The sequence below is a fragment of the Salvelinus fontinalis genome, chromosome 17, assembly GCF_029448725.1.
Source record: "Salvelinus fontinalis isolate EN_2023a chromosome 17, ASM2944872v1, whole genome shotgun sequence".
Taxonomy (NCBI): domain Eukaryota; kingdom Metazoa; phylum Chordata; class Actinopteri; order Salmoniformes; family Salmonidae; genus Salvelinus; species Salvelinus fontinalis.
In genome coordinates this window covers 20,962,972-20,984,584 of record NC_074681.1, presented here as the reverse complement: position 1 = coordinate 20,984,584, position 21,613 = coordinate 20,962,972, and the positions used below count along the sequence as shown (strand labels likewise).

Genomic DNA, 21,613 nt, shown 5'->3' with positions numbered 1-21,613 from the left:
ATTCACCCCACCCACTCCCTTACACACACATGTTCTGCATCCCCCATGCCTAAACTGCCTCCCAGCCCTCATTGTCAGTGTGTGTAATGTGGACGCACACCAATCCCCAGACTATAACCCCGGATTTTAGAACGGCAGCCAAACTGGCAGAGAGAGAGAGGGCCTCCAGCCCCACAGCTGTGTGCTTTTGCATTGCCAACGAGGTGAAAAAATCAACGGAGCCCCACTCATTCACCCATTCATTTATTTAGACTTCTGTATTTATAGTGGGTTTTATTTGTAGGCCATTTATTTTATAGATGTGCATGCATTCCTTCCAGCCCAGCATTCTCACCCGTCCATTGCTTAAGGTAAAGAATGAGGCTTGATGACTTCACTAAACCTCCTCTATACAGTGTCGACTGTTCACCTTCCATATTTTTCTTTTTCTCCCCTCCCTCTTTTTTTCTCTCCATCTCCCTCTTGTGAGTTCTACTTGCTCCCACCCTCCTTTCTGTTTCTCTCTCACCCTCCCCCGTTCTCTTTAACTCCATCTCACTCTTTTTCTCCCTCCCCCATCCCTCTATCCCAGCTGCCTGTAGAGTTGGCTGCAGTCCAGGAATGGGCAGATGGCACAGTAATTAGGAGTGCATCTCTCCATTCCCTCTCCCCCTCTTCCTCTCTTCCTCTCACCCTCTATTCCTCTCTTCCTCTCTCTGTTTAATCAAATTAGAGAAACAACTTCACTGTGTAGGAACTGAGTCGTCTGGCCCATAGTTTTATTATCTCATGCCTGCCAGAATTGGGCTGATTCTGTGGCATCTGCTAGTTCACAACCTCAGGACCTTCACCTCTTTAGTGACATGCCAGAGACAACTATCAATTCTGTGTGATGCTCTGTAAGCCAGAGAGAAGACTGGATCATGTGTGTTAACCAGAACCAACTTGATAATGTGTGTAATACGCGGGCGCATACACACACACACCACACACACTGGCACAGACACACCGTATACATCTCAAACCTAGCCGTAAGACCCTGAGATCACAGAGAAGAAACTTTGGGTTTATGGCTCCTTCTGAGCCAGTAAAGAATGAATTTGTTGTCTTGGTAATGGAACATAAGGAGTTATAAGGACTTGAGATATTGTTCTGGGTTAATGGCAGCCTCCCTGTCATTGGTTCAAGGCAGTTTACTGAACCTACATGCAGCAGATTGTACAGGAGCACACAGAGTTTCTTGTACTTTGTATAGGCTAGTTCATTTCATGAGTATAGGCTAAATAATCTAGAAAAGTATGTTTACACCGAGGTTAGCTGTAGTTAACATGTGACCAAAAGGCTACTTTACTATAACTGTGTGTGGAATTCTTGTCTGTTTAAAATCTGTTTGTTGTCTTAGTAACAGAACATCCCCTAAGAAAACCTTCCACACTGCTTAGTTCAATAGTAAAGACAAAGCCCCAGTGTCCTCAAATGCCACAGAGGCTGTTGATTTTGAATTAAGCAGTAAAAAGAGATAGTAAAAATGTACTCCTCAAATGACATACCAACCATTTGAGCAGTGTTCAATGTGTGTGTGGGTGGGTGGCCTAATCAAGACAGGATACAAGGTTTTGACCACACACAGTCTACTATTTCAGATCACTTGGGAATCATTAGAAAAAAACATGTTACAGACTCCAGCCAACCAAGCCATAGACACCAACAGGCTCCTGAAAAGCTTCTATCCCCAAGCCATAAGACTGCTAAATAGCTAACAAAATGGCTACACAGACTATTTGTATTTTTGTATTTTTGCACTTTCTATGCACACTCACAGGACTCAACACACTCACGCACACTGGCACTCCAACACATTCGCACATACACTCACTTAATTTGCTCACACATTTATACTGATTGTATGCGAGTGTACAATCATCATATACGCTGCTGCTACTCTGTTTATCATATATCCTCATGTCTAGTCACCTTACCCCTATACATATCTACAACCATCACTCCAGTATCCCTGTCACCTTACCCCTATACATATCTACCTCTATTACTGTAGTATCCCTGTCACCTTACCCCTATACATATCTACCTCCATTACTCCAGTATCCCTGTCACCTTACCCCTATACATATCTACCTCTATCACTCCAGTATCCCTGTCACCTTACCCCTATACATATCTACCACCATCACTCCAGTATCCCTGTAGCCTTACACCTATACATATCTACAACATCACTCATCTATCCCTGTCACCTTACCCCTATACATATCTACCTCTATCACTCCAGTATCCCTGTCACCTTACCCCTATACATATCTACCTCCATCACTCCAGTATCCCTGTCACCTTACCCCTATACATATCTACAACCATCACTCCGGTATCCCTGTCACCTTACCCCTATACATATCTACAACCATCACTCCGGTATCCTTGTCACCTTACCCCAATACATATCTACCTCTATCACTCCAGTATCCCTGTCACCTTACCCCTATACATATCTACCTCTATCACTCCAGTATCCCTGTCACCTTACCCCTATACATATCTACCTCTATCACTCCAGTATCCCTGTCACCTTACCCCTATACATATCTAACTCTATCACTCCAGTATCCCTGTCACCTTACCCCTATACATATCTACCTCCATTACTCCAGTATCCCTGTCACCTTACCCCTATACATATCTACCACCATCACTCCAGTATCCCTGTCACCTTACCCCTATACATATCTCCAACCACCACTCTGGTATCCTTGTCACCTTACCCCTATACATATCTACCTCCATCACTCCAGTATCCCTGTCACCTTACCCCTATACATATCTACAACCATCACTCCGGTATCCCTGTCACCTTACCCCTATACATATCTACCTCCATCACTCCAGTATCCCTGTCACCTTACCCCTACACATATATACCTCCATCACTCCAGTATCCCTGTCACCTTACCCCTATACATATCTACCTCTATCACTCCAGTATCCCTGTCACCTTACCCCTATACATATCTACCTCTATCACTCCAGTATCCCTGTCACCTTACCCCTATACATATCTACCTCTATCACTCCAGTATCCCTGTCACCTTACCCCAATACATATCTACCTCTATCACTCCAGTATCCCTGTCACCTTACCCCTATACATATCTACCTCCATCACTCCAGTATCCCTGTCACCTTACCCCTATACATATCTACCTCTATCACTCCAGTATCCCTGTCACCTTACCCTATACATATCTACAACCATCACTCTGGTATCCCTGTCACCTTACCCCTATACATATCTACCTCCATCACTCTGGTATCCCTGTCACCTTACCCCTATACATATCTACCTCCATCACTCCAGTATCCCTGTCACCTTACCCCTATACATATCTACCTCTATCACTCCAGTATCCCTGTCACCTTACCCCTATACATATCTACCTCCATCACTCCAGTATCCCTGTCACCTTACCCCTATACATATCTACCTCTATCACTCCAGTATCCCTGTCACCTTACCCTATACATATCTACAACCATCACTCTGGTATCCCTGTCACCTTACCCCTATACATCTCTACCTCCATTACTCCAGTATCCCTATCACCTTACCCCTATACATATCTACCTCTATCACTCCAGGATCCCTGTCACCTTACCCCAATACATATCTACCTCTATCACTCCAGGATTCCTGTCACCTTACCCCTATACATATCTACAACCATCACTCATCTATCCCTGTCACCTTACCCCTATACATATCTACCTCCATCACTCCAGTATCCCTGTCACCTTACCCCTATACATATCTCCAACCATCACTCCAGTATCAATGTCACCTTACCCCTATACATATCTACCTCCATCACTCCAGTATCCCTGCCACCTTACCCCTATACATATCTACCTCTATCACTCCAGGATCCCTGTCACCTTACCCCTATACATATCTACCTCCATCACTCCAGTATCCCTATCACCTTACCCCTATACATATCTACCTCTATCACTCCAGGATCCCTGTCACCTTACCCCTATACATATCTACCTCTATCACTCCAGGATCCCTGTCACCTTACCCCTATACATATCTACCTCTATCACTCCAGTATCCCTGTCACCTTACCCTATACATATCTACAACCTTCACTCTGGTATCCCTGTCACCTTACCCCTATACATCTCTACCTCCATTACTCCAGTACCCCTATCACCTTACCCCTATACATATCTACCTCTATCACTCCAGGATCCCTGTCACCTTACCCCTATACATATCTACCTCTATCACTCCAGGATTCCTGTCACCTTACCCCTATACATATCTACAACCATCACTCATCTATCCCTGTCACCTTACCCCTATACATATCTACCTCCATCACTCCAGTATCCCTGTCACCTTACCCCTATACATATCTCCAACCATCACTCCAGTATCAATGTCACCTTACCCCTATACATATCTACAACCATCACTCTGGTATCCCTATCACCTTACCCCTATACATATCTACAACCATCACTCCAGTATCCCTGTCACCTTACCCCTATACATATCTACCTCCATTACTCTAGTATCCCTGCCACCTTACCCCTATACATATCTACCTCTATCCCTCCAGTATCCTTGCACATTGTGTATATGATATTGAAACTGACCCTGTATATGAATTACTTTTCGTGTTCTTATTTTTTTGTGTTTGTTTTAGTACTACATTAATATTGATTATTGTATTGTTGGGTTTAGAACCTGTAAGGAAGGAATTTCACTGTACTTGTGCCTGTGAGATTAGCTTGAAACCTTTTTTACTGTGTCTGATTTCCCCCATCTCCCTACTGTGTGTGTTCTGTAGGTGTATGCGTCAGCCTCAGGAGAGGACTATAACAGAGACGGTGCAGGGTATCCTGCCTCCAAGCCTGGGAACGTGGGCTACCCCGGCTCCTTCTATATGCAAGGTTAGTGTAGTGTATACCAGATCTTGTCTGTGGGCCTAAACTACACAATATACTTAGCACTATGGGTTTACCCACTTTGATACCTCGGCAACATAGAGAAAGTTGTCTGAAATGTATTTATTTATTGAAAAAAATTATTTAGCTGACCAATGATGTCATATACACACAGTGGACACTTAATTAGGTACACTCATCTAGTACCAGGTCAGACTCTCCTTTGCATCCAGAACAGCCTGAATTCTACGGGGAATGGAAACTTTGCTCAATTGGTATCAAGGGACCTAACGTGTGCCAGGCAAACATTCCACACACCATTACACCAGCATCCTGTACCGTTGACACCAGGCAGGATGGGGCCATGGACTCATACTGCTGATGCCAAATCCTAACTGCCTGACTGAACAGGAACCAGGGTTCGTCGGACCAGGCAACGTTTTTCCATTCCTCAATTGTCCAGTATTGATCGCTTTCCCACTGGAGCCACTTCTTGTTATAGTTAGCTGATGGGAGTGTTTCTGAGATACTGGAACCAGCAGGCCTGGCACAGACTCTCATACCATGCTCAATCACTTGTTTTGCCCATTCTTTTCTTTTATTATAAGAATTGTTGTTGTTGGACTTTTTACCCCTTTTTCTCCCCAAATTTGTGATATCCAATTGTTAGTTGGTCTTGTCCTCTGAAACACGACCGTGCCAAGCCGCACTGCTTCTTGACAGACTGCCCGCTTAACCCTGAAGCCAGCCGCACTGTGTCGGAGGAAACACCGTACACCTGGCGACCGTGTCAGCATGCATTGCGCCTGACCCGCCACAGAGTCGCTAGATCGCTTTGGGACAAGGACATCCCGGCCGGGCAAACCCTTCCCGAACCCGGACAACGCTGGGCCAATTTTGCGTCGCCTCATGGGTACCCTGGTCGCGAACAACTGCGACAGAGTCCGGGATCGAACCTGGATCTGTAGTGACACCTCAAGTACTGTGATGCAGTGCCTTAGACCGTTGCGCCACTCTGGAGGCCCTGTTTAGCATTCAATCAAACAGTAACTGAATGCCTCTGCCGTGTGCCTGCTTTATATAGCAATTCACGGTCACCTGAGTCAATGTCTGTAGAAGCGATCCATTTTCGTGAACAGGCTGGTGTACCTAATAAACTGGCCACAGTGTATGTGCCCTATTACTGCCTGTATTGTCTCATCCTCTCTGTTGAAACCTTATGACAGTGTGCTAGTGAGTCGTCTGTCTGTCTGTACAGTAAGATGAAGTCATCAGGCGAATGTGACCCCTTGTCTTATTTCTGGTGGCTGCTGTCCCTCTGGTACTCACGCTCTTTCTATTCCCCTCCTTCCCCTGTACCCTCACTACCTCACCCCTCCACACAAACACCCTTCTCACCACCCTCTCCCCTCCACACATACACCCCTCTCCCCTCCACACATACACCCCTCTCCCCTCCACACAAACACCCCTCTCACCACCCTTTCCCCTCCACACAAACACCCCTCCTCTATACCCCCACCCCCCTCTCACCACTCCCTTTACACACAAACATCCCTCCTCCTGGTTCCCCCCTGACAGAAGGTCTGCACCCCTCCCCTGACCCGTGGAGTTCTGCCGGGCCGATGGGGCAGCCGGGCTACTCTGCTGTGCTGGGTAACTCCCCTCACCTGGGCCAGCCCGCCCCCTTCACCGCCATCAACCCCCAGGACAGACTGGTGCGACTACTAACACACACTAGCTGGTTCTCTATATAGTAGTATAGAACACGTTACCATTTCTCTCTCACTGAACGCCCAGAGAATGACTTTGAGCCTGTTTTTGTGCAGAAGCGCCAGCCGTTGCCACTCTCGCCCCAGAACTACCCCCTTCACGGCAGCGAGGTGAACGGGAGCTTTCACCCTGGGTCCACTGGCTACGGAGTCCCCAACCACACACCCCCCATCAACGGAACAGACAGCATCATGGGTACGACTGTCTACCACTGACACTCTGTAGACTGTCTGTCTGTATCTGCCTGTCTCTGTTTTTCTCTCACTTTCTGGCTCTTCCTTTGTTTCTTCCTTTACCTCCATCTTTTCTCTAAATTGAAAATGTCAGTTCTAATGGTTTGCTATCCACCCTGTTGTTCCCTCCCAGCCAACCGGGGAACAGCTCCACCTAGCTCAGGAGATGAGATCGGCAAAGCCCTGGCATCAGTGAGTAGAGTGGCACAGACTGCATCAAGCATAGTCTTCAGTGATTATGCAAAGTTGATTTATCTACCAAGACTAAGATGAAACCCAATCTGCAAATAATAGAGAAGGCCGAGTGTCTGTTCTACTGTTTTCTATATCATAGATCTGACTATTGAATGACCGTTTCATTATGTTTTTTTCTGTGTAGATTTATCCTTCGGACCACAACAGCAACACCTTCCCTTCATCTCCATCTACTCCAGTGGGCTCTCCCCAGGCCATAGCAGGTGACTGGGCAGGGAAAATACACCTGTAACTAGCTCTCCCCAGGCCATAGCAGGTGACTGGGCAGGGAAAATACACCTGTAACTAGCTCTCCCCAGGCCATAGCAGGTGACTGGGCAGGGAAAATACACCTGTAACTAGCTCTCCCCAGGCCATAGCAGGTGACTGGGCAGGGAAAATACACCTGTAACTAGCTCTCCCCAGGCCATAGCAGGTGACTGGGCAGGGAAAATACACCTGTAACTAGCTCTCCCCAGGCCATAGCAGGTGACTGGGCAGGGAAAATACACCTGTAACTAGCTCTCCCCAGGCCATAGCAGGTGACTGGGCAGGGAAAATACACCTGTAACTAGCTCTCCCCAGGCCATAGCAGGTGACTGGGCAGGGAAAATACACCTGTAACTAGCTCTCCCCAGGCCATAGCAGGTGACTGGGCAGGGAAAATACACCTGTAACTAGCTCTCCCCAGGCCATAGCAGGTGACTGGGCAGGGAAAATACGCCTGTAACTAGCGCTTCCCCTGGACATGGCAGGGAAAGTACACCTGTATCTTGGAGGATCACAATTGGGTTAACCCTTAGTGAAACCTAGCAAAGCATTTCCTATATGGTGGGTTGGAGCCTACTGCTGATTCCTAGCTAGTTTATATTCGGTTGTGACTGAACACTGGGCTAAGGTGATATTTTGCTAAAGAGATTTAAGTGTTTGGGTAGGTGTAAGAGCAAAAACGTCAGTGAACTGACCTAGCGGATCCCACCTGACCTAGCGGATCCCACCTGACCTAGCGGATCCCGCCTATTTTAGTCCTTAGGGTGCCATATCCTGTGGTGTAAGGTTACAGCCACATGGAAAATGACAAAAAAAATAGCTTTTTTCTCACAGGCAGATGAAGTGCAAATGTCACTGTTGGTCCAATGTGGAATCGAGTGACCAGATTAGGTTCTTCTTTGACACCAGTGCTTTGAGTGTGGTGTCTGAAATGGCCAACCATAAAACCTTGACATAATTAGATTACATCTTGTCTAGAGTTACTAGATAACAAGTTATGGTTGACTGCTTTTCAACCGAATGGTCGTTTGCCTGGTAGATCGACAGCCCCACTCTTGCGGTTTGTGCCAACTATTTTCAAAGTTTTTGTCCAGATGCTTAATGTTTCTCTGTCTCTGTAGGTTCTGCCTCTCAGTGGTCCCGGGGCTCGGGACAGGCCACACCCTCTCCAAACTTTGAGGGAGGACTGCAGGCTCTGGTGAGTTACGTGTCATGTCCTACTCCTGAACGTGTGTAGTCACACATATGAGTAGCAGTCATAAAAGATCACGAATAACACCTTAGTCTGAAGCAAGCTGGATGAGTTGAAGTCGATGAATAAACAGGGTTCGTTATACTTACCCCGGTATACTCACCTTCTCTTCTACAGCAAAACAAAATGGAGGACCGCCTGGAGGAGGCAATCCACGTTCTGCAGCGCCACGCCGGGGGACAGGGGGGCCCAGGGGGGCTGACTGACATGCACAGCCTCCTCAGCGCTGGGATAGGAGGTCTTGCCCAGGCCTTCAACAACGCTGGCCTGGGACTGGCCAACAGACTGCCCAACCTGGTAAGAAACGGAGGGATGAATAGATCTATAGTGGGCATATCTAGCCATATGGAAGTTTTAGGATTCTGTCTATTTATTGTCATGCTGTTCTATACAGCCTCATGTAAATACTCATGTAACAGCTATGTTATGAAGAGACTGTAGGACTGTAACTATCGAATCCCATGTTTCTCCTTTGCTCTGTAGATGTCCAACCACCATGAGGACTCTGCTGGTCCGCCCTCTAGTGGTCCTGGTCTGCATGGTCACAATGGCCCTCCCTCAGCCCAGCCTGGCAGCCAGCCTGAGGGCTTCACCAGTTAGTTCCTCCTTGTCACTCTTTATTTTCCTCTCTCTTGCCATTCAGGAAAGGAGACAAAATGATTGACTCTCCCTCTTTCTCAAAATATCTACTGTGCTTGGCATTGACTTGTCCCCCCCCATTTTCCCTCAGGCCTCTCCCGCTCCACACACTCGTCCAGTGGCGCCGACATCAAAAGGGAGGACAAGGAGGATGACGAGAACTCCTCCGTGGCTGACAAGTCAGAGGACGAGAAGAAAGACTCGAAGGCCCGCCCCCGAACAAGGTGACTAAGCCCTCTGTCTGTAGCAATTTTTATTTATTTATTTATTTACCGTTATTTTACCAGGTAAGTTGACTGAGAACACGTTCTCATTTGCAGCAACGACCTGGGGAATAGTTACAGGGGAGAGGAGGGGGATGAATGAGCCAATTGTAAACTGGGGATTATTAGGTGACCATGATGGTTTGAGGGCCAGATTGGGAATTTAGCCAATGACAATGACACATTAATATGACTGAAATCAGTCAGGCACTCTCTTGAGATGCAATTATAGGACTTCTATGTTCAGGCAAGTCGTCGTCGTCAATGCATGATTTACCTGGAAGTTTACATTAAGTGCTTGTTTAAGTTAGGATTCAGATCAAAGTTTTCTGGCAGGTATTACCGTGTAGAAATTGTCTGATCAGTTGGCACATTGATCAAATTAAGTCATTTTGACACCATACTGCATTCCAGTCTCTTTTTAGTGTTTGTGCAGTGCTATTTACAAAGTAAATAAAACTCCCGTCAAAACCTAAGCACTAGGTGATTGTTGTGGTATCGGAAGTGGGATATTTTGATCTGTTTAACCATCTTGTTAGCTTAGGCTAGCGAATGTGGCTCAATGATTTGTCCTGGGGACTGTGCTGCTGTTATTATAAAGGGGGTAAACTCTCACTGAACGTTATCAGGATTTATTTGATCATTTTCAAGACATCTGTTGAAAATGATTATGTCCATTCAGGGAGTGCAGGTTTACCCTCTCTATTTCAACCTAACACGGCCCCAGCATCCAAAAAGAGGTGATTCTCCTTAGCACTGTTATCATGTGTGCCCTCGTGTCTACCGTTGTTTTCAGAGAGACGTTCTCCTTCCAGACCTTCTCTTCCTCCCTATCAGACACGGGAGCAGAGTAAGTCTGTATGCAGTCATGTGCGCCTCACCTCAGGGGGTGTGGCCAGAAATATAGACACCAAATAAAATGTGAGAATAATTATAAACTGACATCTATTTATTTATACCTGGTCGGCAGAATTTCAGCATAAACAATTTACTCAGGCATAGCAAATGTTTTTCTCGCTCCTTGAGCCGTGCCGTTGTTGGTGCCTTGAGTGAAGGTTTGTATCATCTTGCAATTATAACACACAAGCTCTGAAGGGGATACCCCAGGTTTAATAACTGATGGCGTAAGTATATTATGAATTTGAATTGTCAATTTGATGACTTGAACCTAGATGAAATTGGATTTTATCATTTCACAGCTATTACAGCACATGAACCTGGCTTTTACCATAACATTTTCTACATTGATAAAGAAAAGATGTTTGTATGTTGTATATGAGTTTGCTAGAGTATGTTAGGATTATATAAAGTCCTGTTTTCTTGTTAAAAGAATGAAGAGCTTATTCTTTGTCATAATGGTCCAGAAACTGTAGTACAGCACTCCCAGAATGAAAGCATTTAATCATTCTCTAGCAAGTGATTAGAACAGAACGTAATAGTCTTGTCCACTTTAGTAAATATGTCTTCTATCCCTTCCAACCAAACCTCCCCCCTTGGCCTACATTGACTCTTCATCAGTCACGATGATGAGGACGAGGATGACGAGGATCTGCCGCCGGAGTTGAAGAAAGAGCGGGAGAAAGAGCGGCGGGTGGCAAATAATGCCCGTGAGCGTCTGCGCGTGCGGGACATCAACGAAGCCTTTAAGGAGCTGGGGCGCATGTGTCAGCTTCACCTGACTAATGAGAAACCCCAGACCAAACTGCTCATTCTGCACCAGGCCGTTAATGTTATACTCAACCTGGAGCAGCAAGTCCGAGGTCAGTGTGCTGTCACTGGGGTCCAGTTTTAGACGGGACAAAGAACCAGGGTAGGGCCGCGTCCCAATTCTCTGATGCCTTCTAGTATCCTTCAGGGTAAAGGCCCTGGGATGTCTCCATACTCTTGAGTGGTTTGCTTTCCTTGTCTCTTTTCCTTCATTGATGTGAAGTCATTGGAAAGGTGTCAGTCATATTGCTTTCACCTGTCCTGTGTTTTTAGATCATTGCAGATAGAGAGCAGACTAGGCGATGAGGCCACTTTCAAGTATTGAGATGCTCCCATAAGACAAGTTTCCAACCATCTAGTTGTTTGTTATGATAGGAGAAAACGGGACGTGGAAAGGAAGCTATTTAGACTGTTTGGGATGTGGCCCCTTCTCCGTTCCTTTGAGGCTTTGCTGCTGTTCGCACACATACAACCTACCACTGGATTCATGTCTGGTTTGGTGTCGTATGTGTTGCCTGATCTAAACAGCATGGGTCTGTCTGTCTGGGCTGCTTCATGTGACTGCCTCCCCCTCCACTATATTAGGGGCGTTCCACCAATTCGGTGCCTTTTGAGAAGTGGGGCGGCAGGGTAGCCTCGTGGTTAGAGCATTGGGCTAGTAACCGAAAGGTTGCAAGTTCAAATCCCCAGCTGACAAGGTACAAATCAGTTAACCCACTGTTCCTAGGCCGTCATTGAAAATAAGAATTTGTTCTTAACTGACTTGCCTAGTTAAATAAAAGTAAAAAATAAATAAATATATAAAATAAAAAAAGTGTTAAACTTTTGGAATTCTCATAATTTTGAGATTCTGTCATAAAGGGCACATGTTCAACTTAATAAAAAAACATGTTTTCACATCAAGAGGTACAAAGAAAAATATATACTACATAATTACTAGCCGAAGTAACCAGGTGGACAAATTCATGTTAAATCAGCCATAAATCCCCTTGTGATGGTGGGAAGCTTAGAAACTTGTGTGCAACAGGGAGAGGCAATTGAATGCAAGCTTCACAAAGTTTCATTGTTAAAACATTTCTATGTGTAACAGGGTTGAAGTGTTACGCTTGACCAGCTCAGTTTTCCACCACAAAACAACAGCAAATGGACAAAAAGAGTAGAATCAGATCACCTACATTTACACTATCATTTGACTAGTAGATGTTTCTTTTGAAAAAAATATTGAAGGAATAGTTTCACCATATTAAAACGAGAGTTCAAGTCGCGTAAGAGGGTTGACCTTAAAATGAGGGACCGACTTAAATGAATCACTAATTGCATGAAATAATTAATCTTCAGAAATGACTTTGTCAATGTAACAAAAAGGCTAGCACTTCACAATGATGGTGAGAACTTGGAGAAATGTTGCTTAAGAGGGTTAAAATCTTCCTAGAAGTCAGAGGCTGCACGGAGAAACATGTCAAAATGCTGAATTTTGCACTTTAGCAAGTCTATTCATATAAAAAATCTGATTGAATTCTCCATGTGATCTATATTAAAGGCCACTAAAATAACAGGCTTTTAAAATTCTATATTTGTGCAAAATTTCTACTTAAAATATCAAAGGGATGCAAAAGGAACTCATTTGGTGGAACGACCCATTAACATTATATTTCTGATTTCCCTTATACGCTTCTATCGCTGTCTCCCATCACTGTGCTTCTTATGAGGCCATAGCAACACGGTTTAACAACCCATTATGTTTGTTAGCTTTTTACACTGTTACAATTATTTCAGGCCCCGATAATGACTTCTATATTCATTTGATCAGCTTTGGGTAATGGCCCAAAGTGAAGTGCAAAGATTTTTTTTGTCAGAGTATTCCAACATTTTCAACATTTTCTAATACACTCTGACCTCGGACTTGCTGCTCCAGGTTGAGTATAATGTTAACGGCCTAGTGCAACGTGTCACCATTCCCAAGTTACAGCATTGAGCCCCCTGTATTCTGCCTGCTGATTGGCTATACAGATGCAGATATGGGTTGTGATTGGATGAGAGGGGCTCACTGTTCTGCTCCTATCCCATTCCTCAATGTATTAACTCACTTCACTTTCGTATTGCAGTGTCTCTGTGTTGCATGCCCTTATTCGTCAAATGTTACATTTTTAATTTAATGATTTCATTGAAGTCCTCGAAATACCATCTCCATCTCTCTCTTTCTGTCATTTCCTTTTGCAGATGGCAGCAGTGATTTCAGCTTCCTCTCATTCAGATAATACATCTCTGACCGCTGATGTATTTAACATGAGGCACCAGCATATAGCTCTCTCTCTGTTTCTTTATCTCTGTGTTCCTGTTTCCCATTCTCTAGACCTGGTAGAGGGTGTGTTGCTGTCTTTCCTCCTCTCCCTCTCTTTCTTGGTCTTCTTTCCTCCTCACTGACAGCCCCCAAACCCTCATATTATCACCTGTGAATACACTCCTGGGTCCTGATCAGCAGGAGATGTAGACTGTTGGTCTGGGTTCTGTCAGATTACATTTGGAACATTTGGTATGATGGTTATCAACCCGTAACTCAACATTTTAAATACTCAATTTGACAAAATAACCTTAAGTCGCTGTTTAGCCAATTGAAAGTCTCCCAAGAAGTGATGGAAAAACATGCTTTGGGTATAAAAAAAAACATTCCCGGTTGCAAATATCATTTGTGAGGTCTTAAAAGATGCGTTAATGGACAATAGCAGTAACAGTAGTGCTCGTCTCAGGATTCCTCCGTGTAAAAACAAAAGGATTCTGTTACCGCGTCCTTCGCTGTCCATCCATCCGCTCTCTCTCTCGCTCTCCTGCTCCACCGGGATCATCCATCCGTGATCCTCCTCCTCGTCCCTGGAACACATTCTGTCCATCTGGGTTACCACCACTTCCTGCTGCTGGCCTACTGCCCAAATATGGCACTTTGAATGATGTCACAGTCAGGCAGTCTGATCTAGGATGTGAATAGAGTAATGTGCAGGGAATGCTGTAGGGAAGTGCTGGTCTAGGATCAGGTCTAACTATGCCAGACAAAAGATGGGAACAGGCCCTGGAACAGCAATTGGCTATCCACATAAACTATCCATAAAAACTGTCAGCATTTAGGGGTAACTTAAATCCGTAAGGGCAACTTGGTGGGTAAAAGCAGCAGGTGTTGGGGTGTACCATAATGCCCCCTCCCTCCTCAGCAGCAGCTGCAGCGTGGCCTCGCCCAGCGACGACAACCTGACGGCAGAGGAGAAGGAGAAGCGTGAGCGGGAGCGCCGCTCGGCCAACAACGTCCGGGAGAGGGTGCGCGTGCGCGACATTAACGAGGCGTTCAGGGAGCTGGGCCGGATGGTGCAGGTGCACCTGCGCGGCGACAAGGCCCAGACCAAACTCATCATCCTGCAGCAGGCCTCGCAGGTCATTATGGGCCTGGAGAAGCAGGTCCGAGGTAGGCCTCCTTTTAGGAAATTATCCAGTACCCTCCACCCAGCCAACTATCACTCAACTAGCATGGCAGTGAAAGGGTTCATATTGGAGCTTGAGATCTGAGGTAGCTCCCCTTTTAGGAATAGATCTAGTACCACCCAGCCAACTAGCTCTTAATACTGGGCGTGGAGAAGCAGGTCTGAGGTAGGCCTCCCTTTAGGAAATTATCCAGTACCAGCCCCACCCAGCCAACTAGCTCTTAATACTGAGCCTGGAGAAGCAGGTGCGAGGTATGGCTTCCCTGTAGCTCTGGAAGGATTCCTTACAAAACCCAACCCGAAAAGAGATGGGGAAGAGGAGGGGCTTCACCTCTGCCAAACACTTAGGGACCTCACTGCTGCCGTCTGGCCGTTCCTCTGTTCTGTCCAGCTGTCTCCTCTCTTTGTTTGGTCTTTTGTTCTCCATGATTTTCCAATTATATATTTTTCTATTTTGTTTCATATCTAGAATATTGTGGCATTTACACCTTAATCATACCTTCCGTGCCTGTCACATCTCCCTGCCTTTTTGTTTTTAACATCTCTCGTTCGTAGATAAGCCTAACCTCCCAAGCCCTTCTCGGTTTACTAGAGTATGTGAAACCTGATGTTTTTTGCCCCTTGCGTCCATCTTTGACTATTGTCTTGTGCTCACCATCAGTTTACCTGAACCTGTAGATCCACTTCTCCCCTGTGATTCTGTGTCTCCTCTTCCTAAAGAGCGTAACCTGAACCCCAAGGCAGCGTGTCTGAAGCGGAGGGAGGAAGAGAAGGTTTCGGGGGTGGACCCCCAGATGCAGATGGGAGGGGGGCACCCCGGGTTAGGCGGCGATGGACACAACTCTGTGAACCATATGTAACACCCAGGTAAGCTGTCATACTGTAACTGTCAATACCCTATGTATTGTTTTGGCATGTGTGAGCATAAAATGTATTTTTTTTCTGGATCAAAAGGGGGGATAGGTGGTGGGTGTGGCAGGGGACATAGAAATAAGCATGGTCGACCCGTCTGAATTTGACATGTTTAGAGGCCACACCTCTAAACATATTGGTGGTGTAAAGACATTTGCATTCTAAGCCTATTTCCTACAAATCTACAAATTATGCCATAGCTAATGCTGTGTTCTTTTGCTCAAACATAATAACAAAATCATTACTACTACATTCATTTGAATTCTCCTGACTGTCTAGCTTTTATTTTGGTGATTTTTAGTTTTCAAAGATTATTATATATATAAAGGTATTGTCTACTCTCTATCTTTACAAGTGTACACTGAAAGTTTTTTTCCATCCCAAGAATGTATTTTAATATGCATTTTAAAAAATCACATTGTTTTGGACTTCAGTGGATTTCAATGGCAGAAAGACGTTGTACTATAACGATCCCCGTTTGTCTTCCAGCTCCTGTTGATTGTACAGCTCTTAGAAGACGTGGCCTTATTGTCTTATTATGCATCTCAGTGGGCGTCAATCCACAAAGGTGCGCTCTCGATATAGCACATATAGTGGAGAAGCGCATACACACACACACACAACTGACAAAGCCAGTGGCCACATTCCTGACCATGAACACCCCTATACACCAGAGATTTGAAGAATATTTACAGTTAACACACCCTGAACTCCAAGGAGAGACTGGGCCACAGAAAGAGGAAATTTAAACTCAATGATTTTCTGCCTAATGGTCATGTTTTTGTAAGACATTTTGAGAAGTTGCTTTACATGTTGGGAGCAAAATTTGTTTGGATCAAATAGTATTTTTGGATCAATTGCTCATGTGAGCAACAGGATTTTGTGTCCTTTGGGTAGTCATCTGCCATTCCCACCCTGAAAAGAAGGTCATAGTTTCATTACAAGCAAAGGTGACACCAGAATCTAACCTGTGAGTAACTATGTGCCTGATATACATGCATAACGCCAAGGCTTGGGAGAGTTAGAATTGTCGTCACCCCCACCATTTTTTTCCTCAAATGGCTGAAACACAGTACAGTTTGAGGTATCCAGCCACCCCACCAGAATGTAAAAGACTGGACAGTCATAGTGATGAAGGGACACTTATTGAATCGGCAGGCACAGTGCTGTTATATAGCACAATGGTTTAAAAAAGTTTCTGCCCTCTCGTAAGGGCTGACAGGCCTGTCTGAAGGATTTGTATGGTGGGTATTTATTTGATCCAGGAATCCTACAAACCTTCCGTTTTTGTCCTCTTCATCTGTTTGTTGCTACTGCCATGGGTGGAGTGGAAGCACTCCCAGTGAGGAAGGTGTCCCCACCCACCAACACATACAGAGACCCAGGACAGGTCATGACTCGCTACTAGCTGAGAACCACTTCCGGTTCACCTACTTTTCAACAGGATCACACAGTCATCTCAAGACTTCCTCACTCTGACTTGGGGAGATTGGACTGAAACATGCAGGAAGTGTGTGTGTGCTCTGAACCAGAGCAAGCCTCTCCCCCTCCACTGCCACTCCCTTACCCTTCTTTACCCCTCCTGTTCTGCCTCCATTTCAGCCAGGCCATGTGGATGCATGGTCAGTACCCTCTGCCCCAAACTGAGTCAAACACCTGCCTTCATTTCTTTCTCTTCCCGTTTGTGGAGCAAGTGTCATCAGTTGGCAAGGCAAACCTATATGGCCATGTCATGCGTACTTAAAGATTTTATGTACGACATAAGGAAATGTCTGTTTTTTAAGTAGACTACAGTTATTTCGACGAGTATGGAAGGAATAATGGTTGGACTTCAAGAGGGTTGGTTTTTGTGGAGTGGGTCCTGAAATATCAAAGCGATCTTCCCTTGAATGCGTTCAACTGCCATCTATGGACAACAATTTTTGTTCCTTAAATTACAGGAAGCATTGGGCGTTTTGAACAATTTATAAAGTCTGTAAGGATCCTCCTTTTTGTAGAAGTGATGTGTTATTTTTTATTTTTTTTATTTTGTAATATAGCTGTATGAGTTTTCTTTTGGATTGCATTTATTTTTGTTTACCTTGTTTAAATGTAAGAACTCTCATTTTAGATGCCAGGAACAAACTATCTCTTTTTCCATCCCAAACGTAGTAATCTCTTTTTTTATGATGACAAAAGCAAGAAGTGCCAGTTGCTAAGGGGTGAAAGTAGTAAACGCCAACACTCCAAATAAGGCTACAATATCCACCAACTATTTTGGAAGTACAGGTCATTTGGAGATGGTCTGTATAAATCATTTAAACCAGTTACTACTTCATACTTACTATCAAAGGATATGTCAAAGTATTGGCAAGCTTTGTCACTCAAACATTTAAGTGCAAACTCTGATATTGTTGAAAAAGGAACAACGTATTACGTTTTTCATACCAGTTTCATTTTATGGCAATCCTTTTCAGCTTGCTAGGTTTTTGACTTTGGTATCATTCTTAGTAGTTACTCACCAGGCCTGAAAATGTCACTGTTGAAACTTCACTGTGATTGTCACTGCATGCGTGGCTTTCCAAGAGAACCTTTTACAGATATAGACGATTGACATGGGAGGGAAGTGTTTCAGTACATATAAAAAATCTAAAGTAATGTTTTTGACCCTTTTCCTCTGTTTCTCAGTTAGTGATGGGCATCCCTGAACAACTGAGTCCACTTTGATTTACTGAGCCCTATTACCAGTTTCTAGAATTTAATGGATATGAGTGTTTCCAGACCTGTTATCTTCCGTATAAAACATTGATTTAGACAACACTCAGAGTACCATATCCTTCCTTAATTTTTTTTTTTTTTTTAACATTCTCAACTTTGTTTTCTACTAACTAGGGCAGAGACATTTTTGTTTTGATATGAAAAATGTGAAATTGACATGTTCAGTATGTACCTATACAAGACCTGGCCAGTTGATGTTATAGAGATCAACTAAACAGTATTTTTTTCCCTGCAGAGTGATACTGAATTGCAACAGTATTTTCTCAGTTTGGCCTGTTTGTCTTTCATAATAACCATCCTCCAGATGAAAACCCTAAGCTGCCATTGGTTCTTCTGTCTCACAGAAGACACATTGTTTTGGGATTTATATATATTTAAAAAATGATCTGAAAACTGAACATTGCTGATGTTATTTGTGTTAATTTTTGTTAATATTAAACTGCAAATGTTGAGTACAGTATCCTTAACTTCCCTTGTCAAAACGCACAACTAGTATTTTGCCTGCGGTCTCATGGTCTGCCAATCTCTGCCCCTTCAACAGACGGTCACACTGCTACAAAACCAACTGTCGCTCTTACATTGGGGACAGAATCCATTTGTCCTCAAAGTGCCTCCAGTTTCCTATTTTTTATATATATATATCTATATATATATATATAAAGTAGATATTGAGAACTGTCATGTATATAACAGTAATGTAGCAATAAATGTGCCATTTTTAACAGAAATATACCTTTTTTTCAATGTCTGTCTTTTTGAGCTTGTATACCTAAATGAGAAAAAAAAACATTGTAATAAAGGGTTGAAAACATGCTAAGATTCTTGGCTCATTTTGTGTGTATTGAAACAATTCTCCATGTACAGTCGTGGCCAAAAGTTGAGAATGACAAATTAATTTCCACAAAGTTTGCTGCTTCAGTGTCTTCAGATGTTACTATGGAATACTGAAGTATAATTACAAGCATTTCATAAGTGTTAAAGGCTTTTATTGACAATTACATGAAGTTGATGCAAAGAGTCAATATTTGCAGTGTTTACCCTTCTTTTTCAAGACCTCTGCAATCCGCCCTGGCATGCTGTCAATTAACTTCTGGGCCACATCCTGACTGATGGCAGCCCATTCTTGCATAATCAATGCTTGGAGTTTGTCAGGATTTATAGGTTTTTATTTGTCCACCTGCCTCTTGAGGATTGACCACAAGTTCTCAATGGGATTAAGGTCTGGGAAGTTTCCTGGCCATGGACCCAAATTATCGATGTTTTGTTCACCGAGCCACTTAGTTATCACTTTTTCCTTATGGCAAGGTGCTCCATCATACTGGAAAAGGCATTGTTCATCACCAAACTGTTCCTGGATGGTTGGGAGAAGTTGCTCTCGGAGGATGTGTTGGTACCATTCTTTATTCATGGCTGTGTTTTTAGGCAAAATTGTGAGTGAGCCCACTCCCTATGGCTGGGAAGCAACACCACACATGAATGGTCTCGGGATGCTTTACTGTTGGCATGACACAGGACTGATGGTAGCGCTCACCTTCTCCGGACAAGCTTTTTTCCGGATGCCCCAAACAATCGGAAAGGGGATTCATCAGAGAAAATTACTTTACCCCAGTCTTCAGCAGTCCAATCCCTGTACCCTTTGCAGAATATCAGTCTGTCCCTGATGTTTATCCTGGAGAGAAGTGGCTTCTTTGCTGTCCTTGACACCAGGCCATCCTCCAAAAGTCTTCGCCTCACTGTGCGTGCAGATGCACTCACACCTGCCTGCTGCCATTCCTGAGCAAGCTCTGTACTGGTGGTGCCCCAATCCCGCAGCTGAATCAACTTTAGGAGACCGTCCTGGTGCTTGCTGGACTTTCTTGGTGTCCCTGAAGCCTTCTTCACAACAATTGAACCGCTCTCCTTGAAGTTCTTGATGATCCGATAAATGGTTGATTTAAGGTCAATCTTACTGGCAGCAATATCCTTGCCTGTGAAGCCCTTTTTGTACAAAGCAATGATGACGGCACGTGTTTCCTTGCAGGTGACCATGGTTGACAGAGGAAGAACAATGATTCCAAGCACCACCCTCCTTTTGAAGCTTCCAGTCTGTTATTCGAACTCAATCAGCATGACAGAGTGATCTCCAGCCTTGTCCTCGTCAACACTCACACCTGGGTTAATGAGAAAATCACTGACATGTCAGCTGGTCCTTTTGTGGCAGGGCTGAAATGCAATGGAAATGTTTTGGTGGGATTCAGTTAATTTGCATGGCAAAGAGGGACTTTGCAATTAATTGCAGTTCATCTGATCACTCTTCATAACATTCTGGAGTATATGCAAATTGCCGTCATACAAACTGAGGCCGCAGACTTTGAAAATTAATATTTGTGTCGTTCTCAACTTTTGGCCACGACTACAGTGCATTCAAAGTATTAATACCCCTTATTCCACATTTGTTGTTACAGACTAAATAAAATATTTGAAAAAATGATCTCCATGTACAGTGTGATTCCACACATTTCCCCCCTGATGTGCATGCTCATTCACTCCATGCATTTGGAAGGATTAGGCTCATGAAGGAAATATAGTGGAATCTTTCCCTGGCCGAGAACGTGCATCTTCATCAATGCAACGGCCTGGGGTGTATTCATTACGGAAACCCCTTACCGTTTAAGAACCAAACTTAGAAAAATGAGTTTCTATTGGACAAATTCAGGAGATCACTCCGTTTTTGTTCGCTTCCGTTTTAAACGTTTTGCAACAATCTGCGTTATGAATACACCTGTTCTATTTTAATCCTCATCTCGCCTCATATTAGGGATCTCATCTGGCATTGTTTTATTGAAGGATTATTTATATGGATATATGTACTCCATTGCAGTCTAAAGATGGATATGAAAGAAGGCTACTGGGGTTGTTTATTCAATTTCCATCAACTATAACTAAGCTAAAGCTATATTTTTGAGACTCCAAAGAGAATGAAAAACTTGACTAATCCTAGACTTTAAATTATTTCCAGTCCACAGATTTCGGTGTGGAGATACTGATGGTTTGTCAGCACTGGGGGTTAGTTTAAGTAGCAGGTAAGGAGAATTATCGTGGCAGGTTAGGGGAACTGATTTTGCTGGTTAGGAGACAGATTAACTAAATTTGTTTATTTTGCTAAATTACTACGGTTGTAAA

At 44.1% G+C, this 21,613-nt stretch overlaps 1 protein-coding gene across 5 annotated transcripts in view; it reads left to right on the top strand.

Moving 5' to 3' along the window:
* tcf3a (transcription factor 3a) overlaps window positions 1-19,262 on the top strand; it is a 42,275-nt gene extending 23,013 nt beyond the window's left edge. Inside the window, exons 9-21 of one of the 5 annotated variants that reach the window (XM_055866617.1) lie at window positions 4,848-4,950; window positions 6,526-6,662; window positions 6,774-6,912; window positions 7,084-7,142; window positions 7,330-7,408; window positions 8,576-8,652; window positions 8,824-9,003; window positions 9,190-9,301; window positions 9,437-9,569; window positions 10,405-10,458; window positions 11,127-11,368; window positions 15,503-15,649; window positions 16,184-19,262. In XM_055866617.1, coding sequence (XP_055722592.1) covers window positions 4,848-4,950; window positions 6,526-6,662; window positions 6,774-6,912; window positions 7,084-7,142; window positions 7,330-7,408; window positions 8,576-8,652; window positions 8,824-9,003; window positions 9,190-9,301; window positions 9,437-9,569; window positions 10,405-10,458; window positions 11,127-11,368; window positions 15,503-15,642 — 1,455 coding nt within the window. In that variant the 3' untranslated portion in view covers window positions 15,643-15,649; window positions 16,184-19,262. Of the gene's footprint in view, window positions 1-4,847; window positions 4,951-6,525; window positions 6,663-6,773; window positions 6,913-7,083; window positions 7,143-7,329; window positions 7,409-8,575; window positions 8,653-8,823; window positions 9,004-9,189; window positions 9,302-9,436; window positions 9,570-10,404; window positions 10,459-11,126; window positions 11,369-14,518; window positions 14,767-15,502; window positions 15,650-16,183 lie in introns of all 5 variants that reach the window. The other 4 variants (XM_055866616.1, XM_055866615.1, XM_055866619.1 and 1 more) reach the window with 4 other exon arrangements.
* Window positions 19,263-21,613: the final 2,351 nt, after the last annotated feature.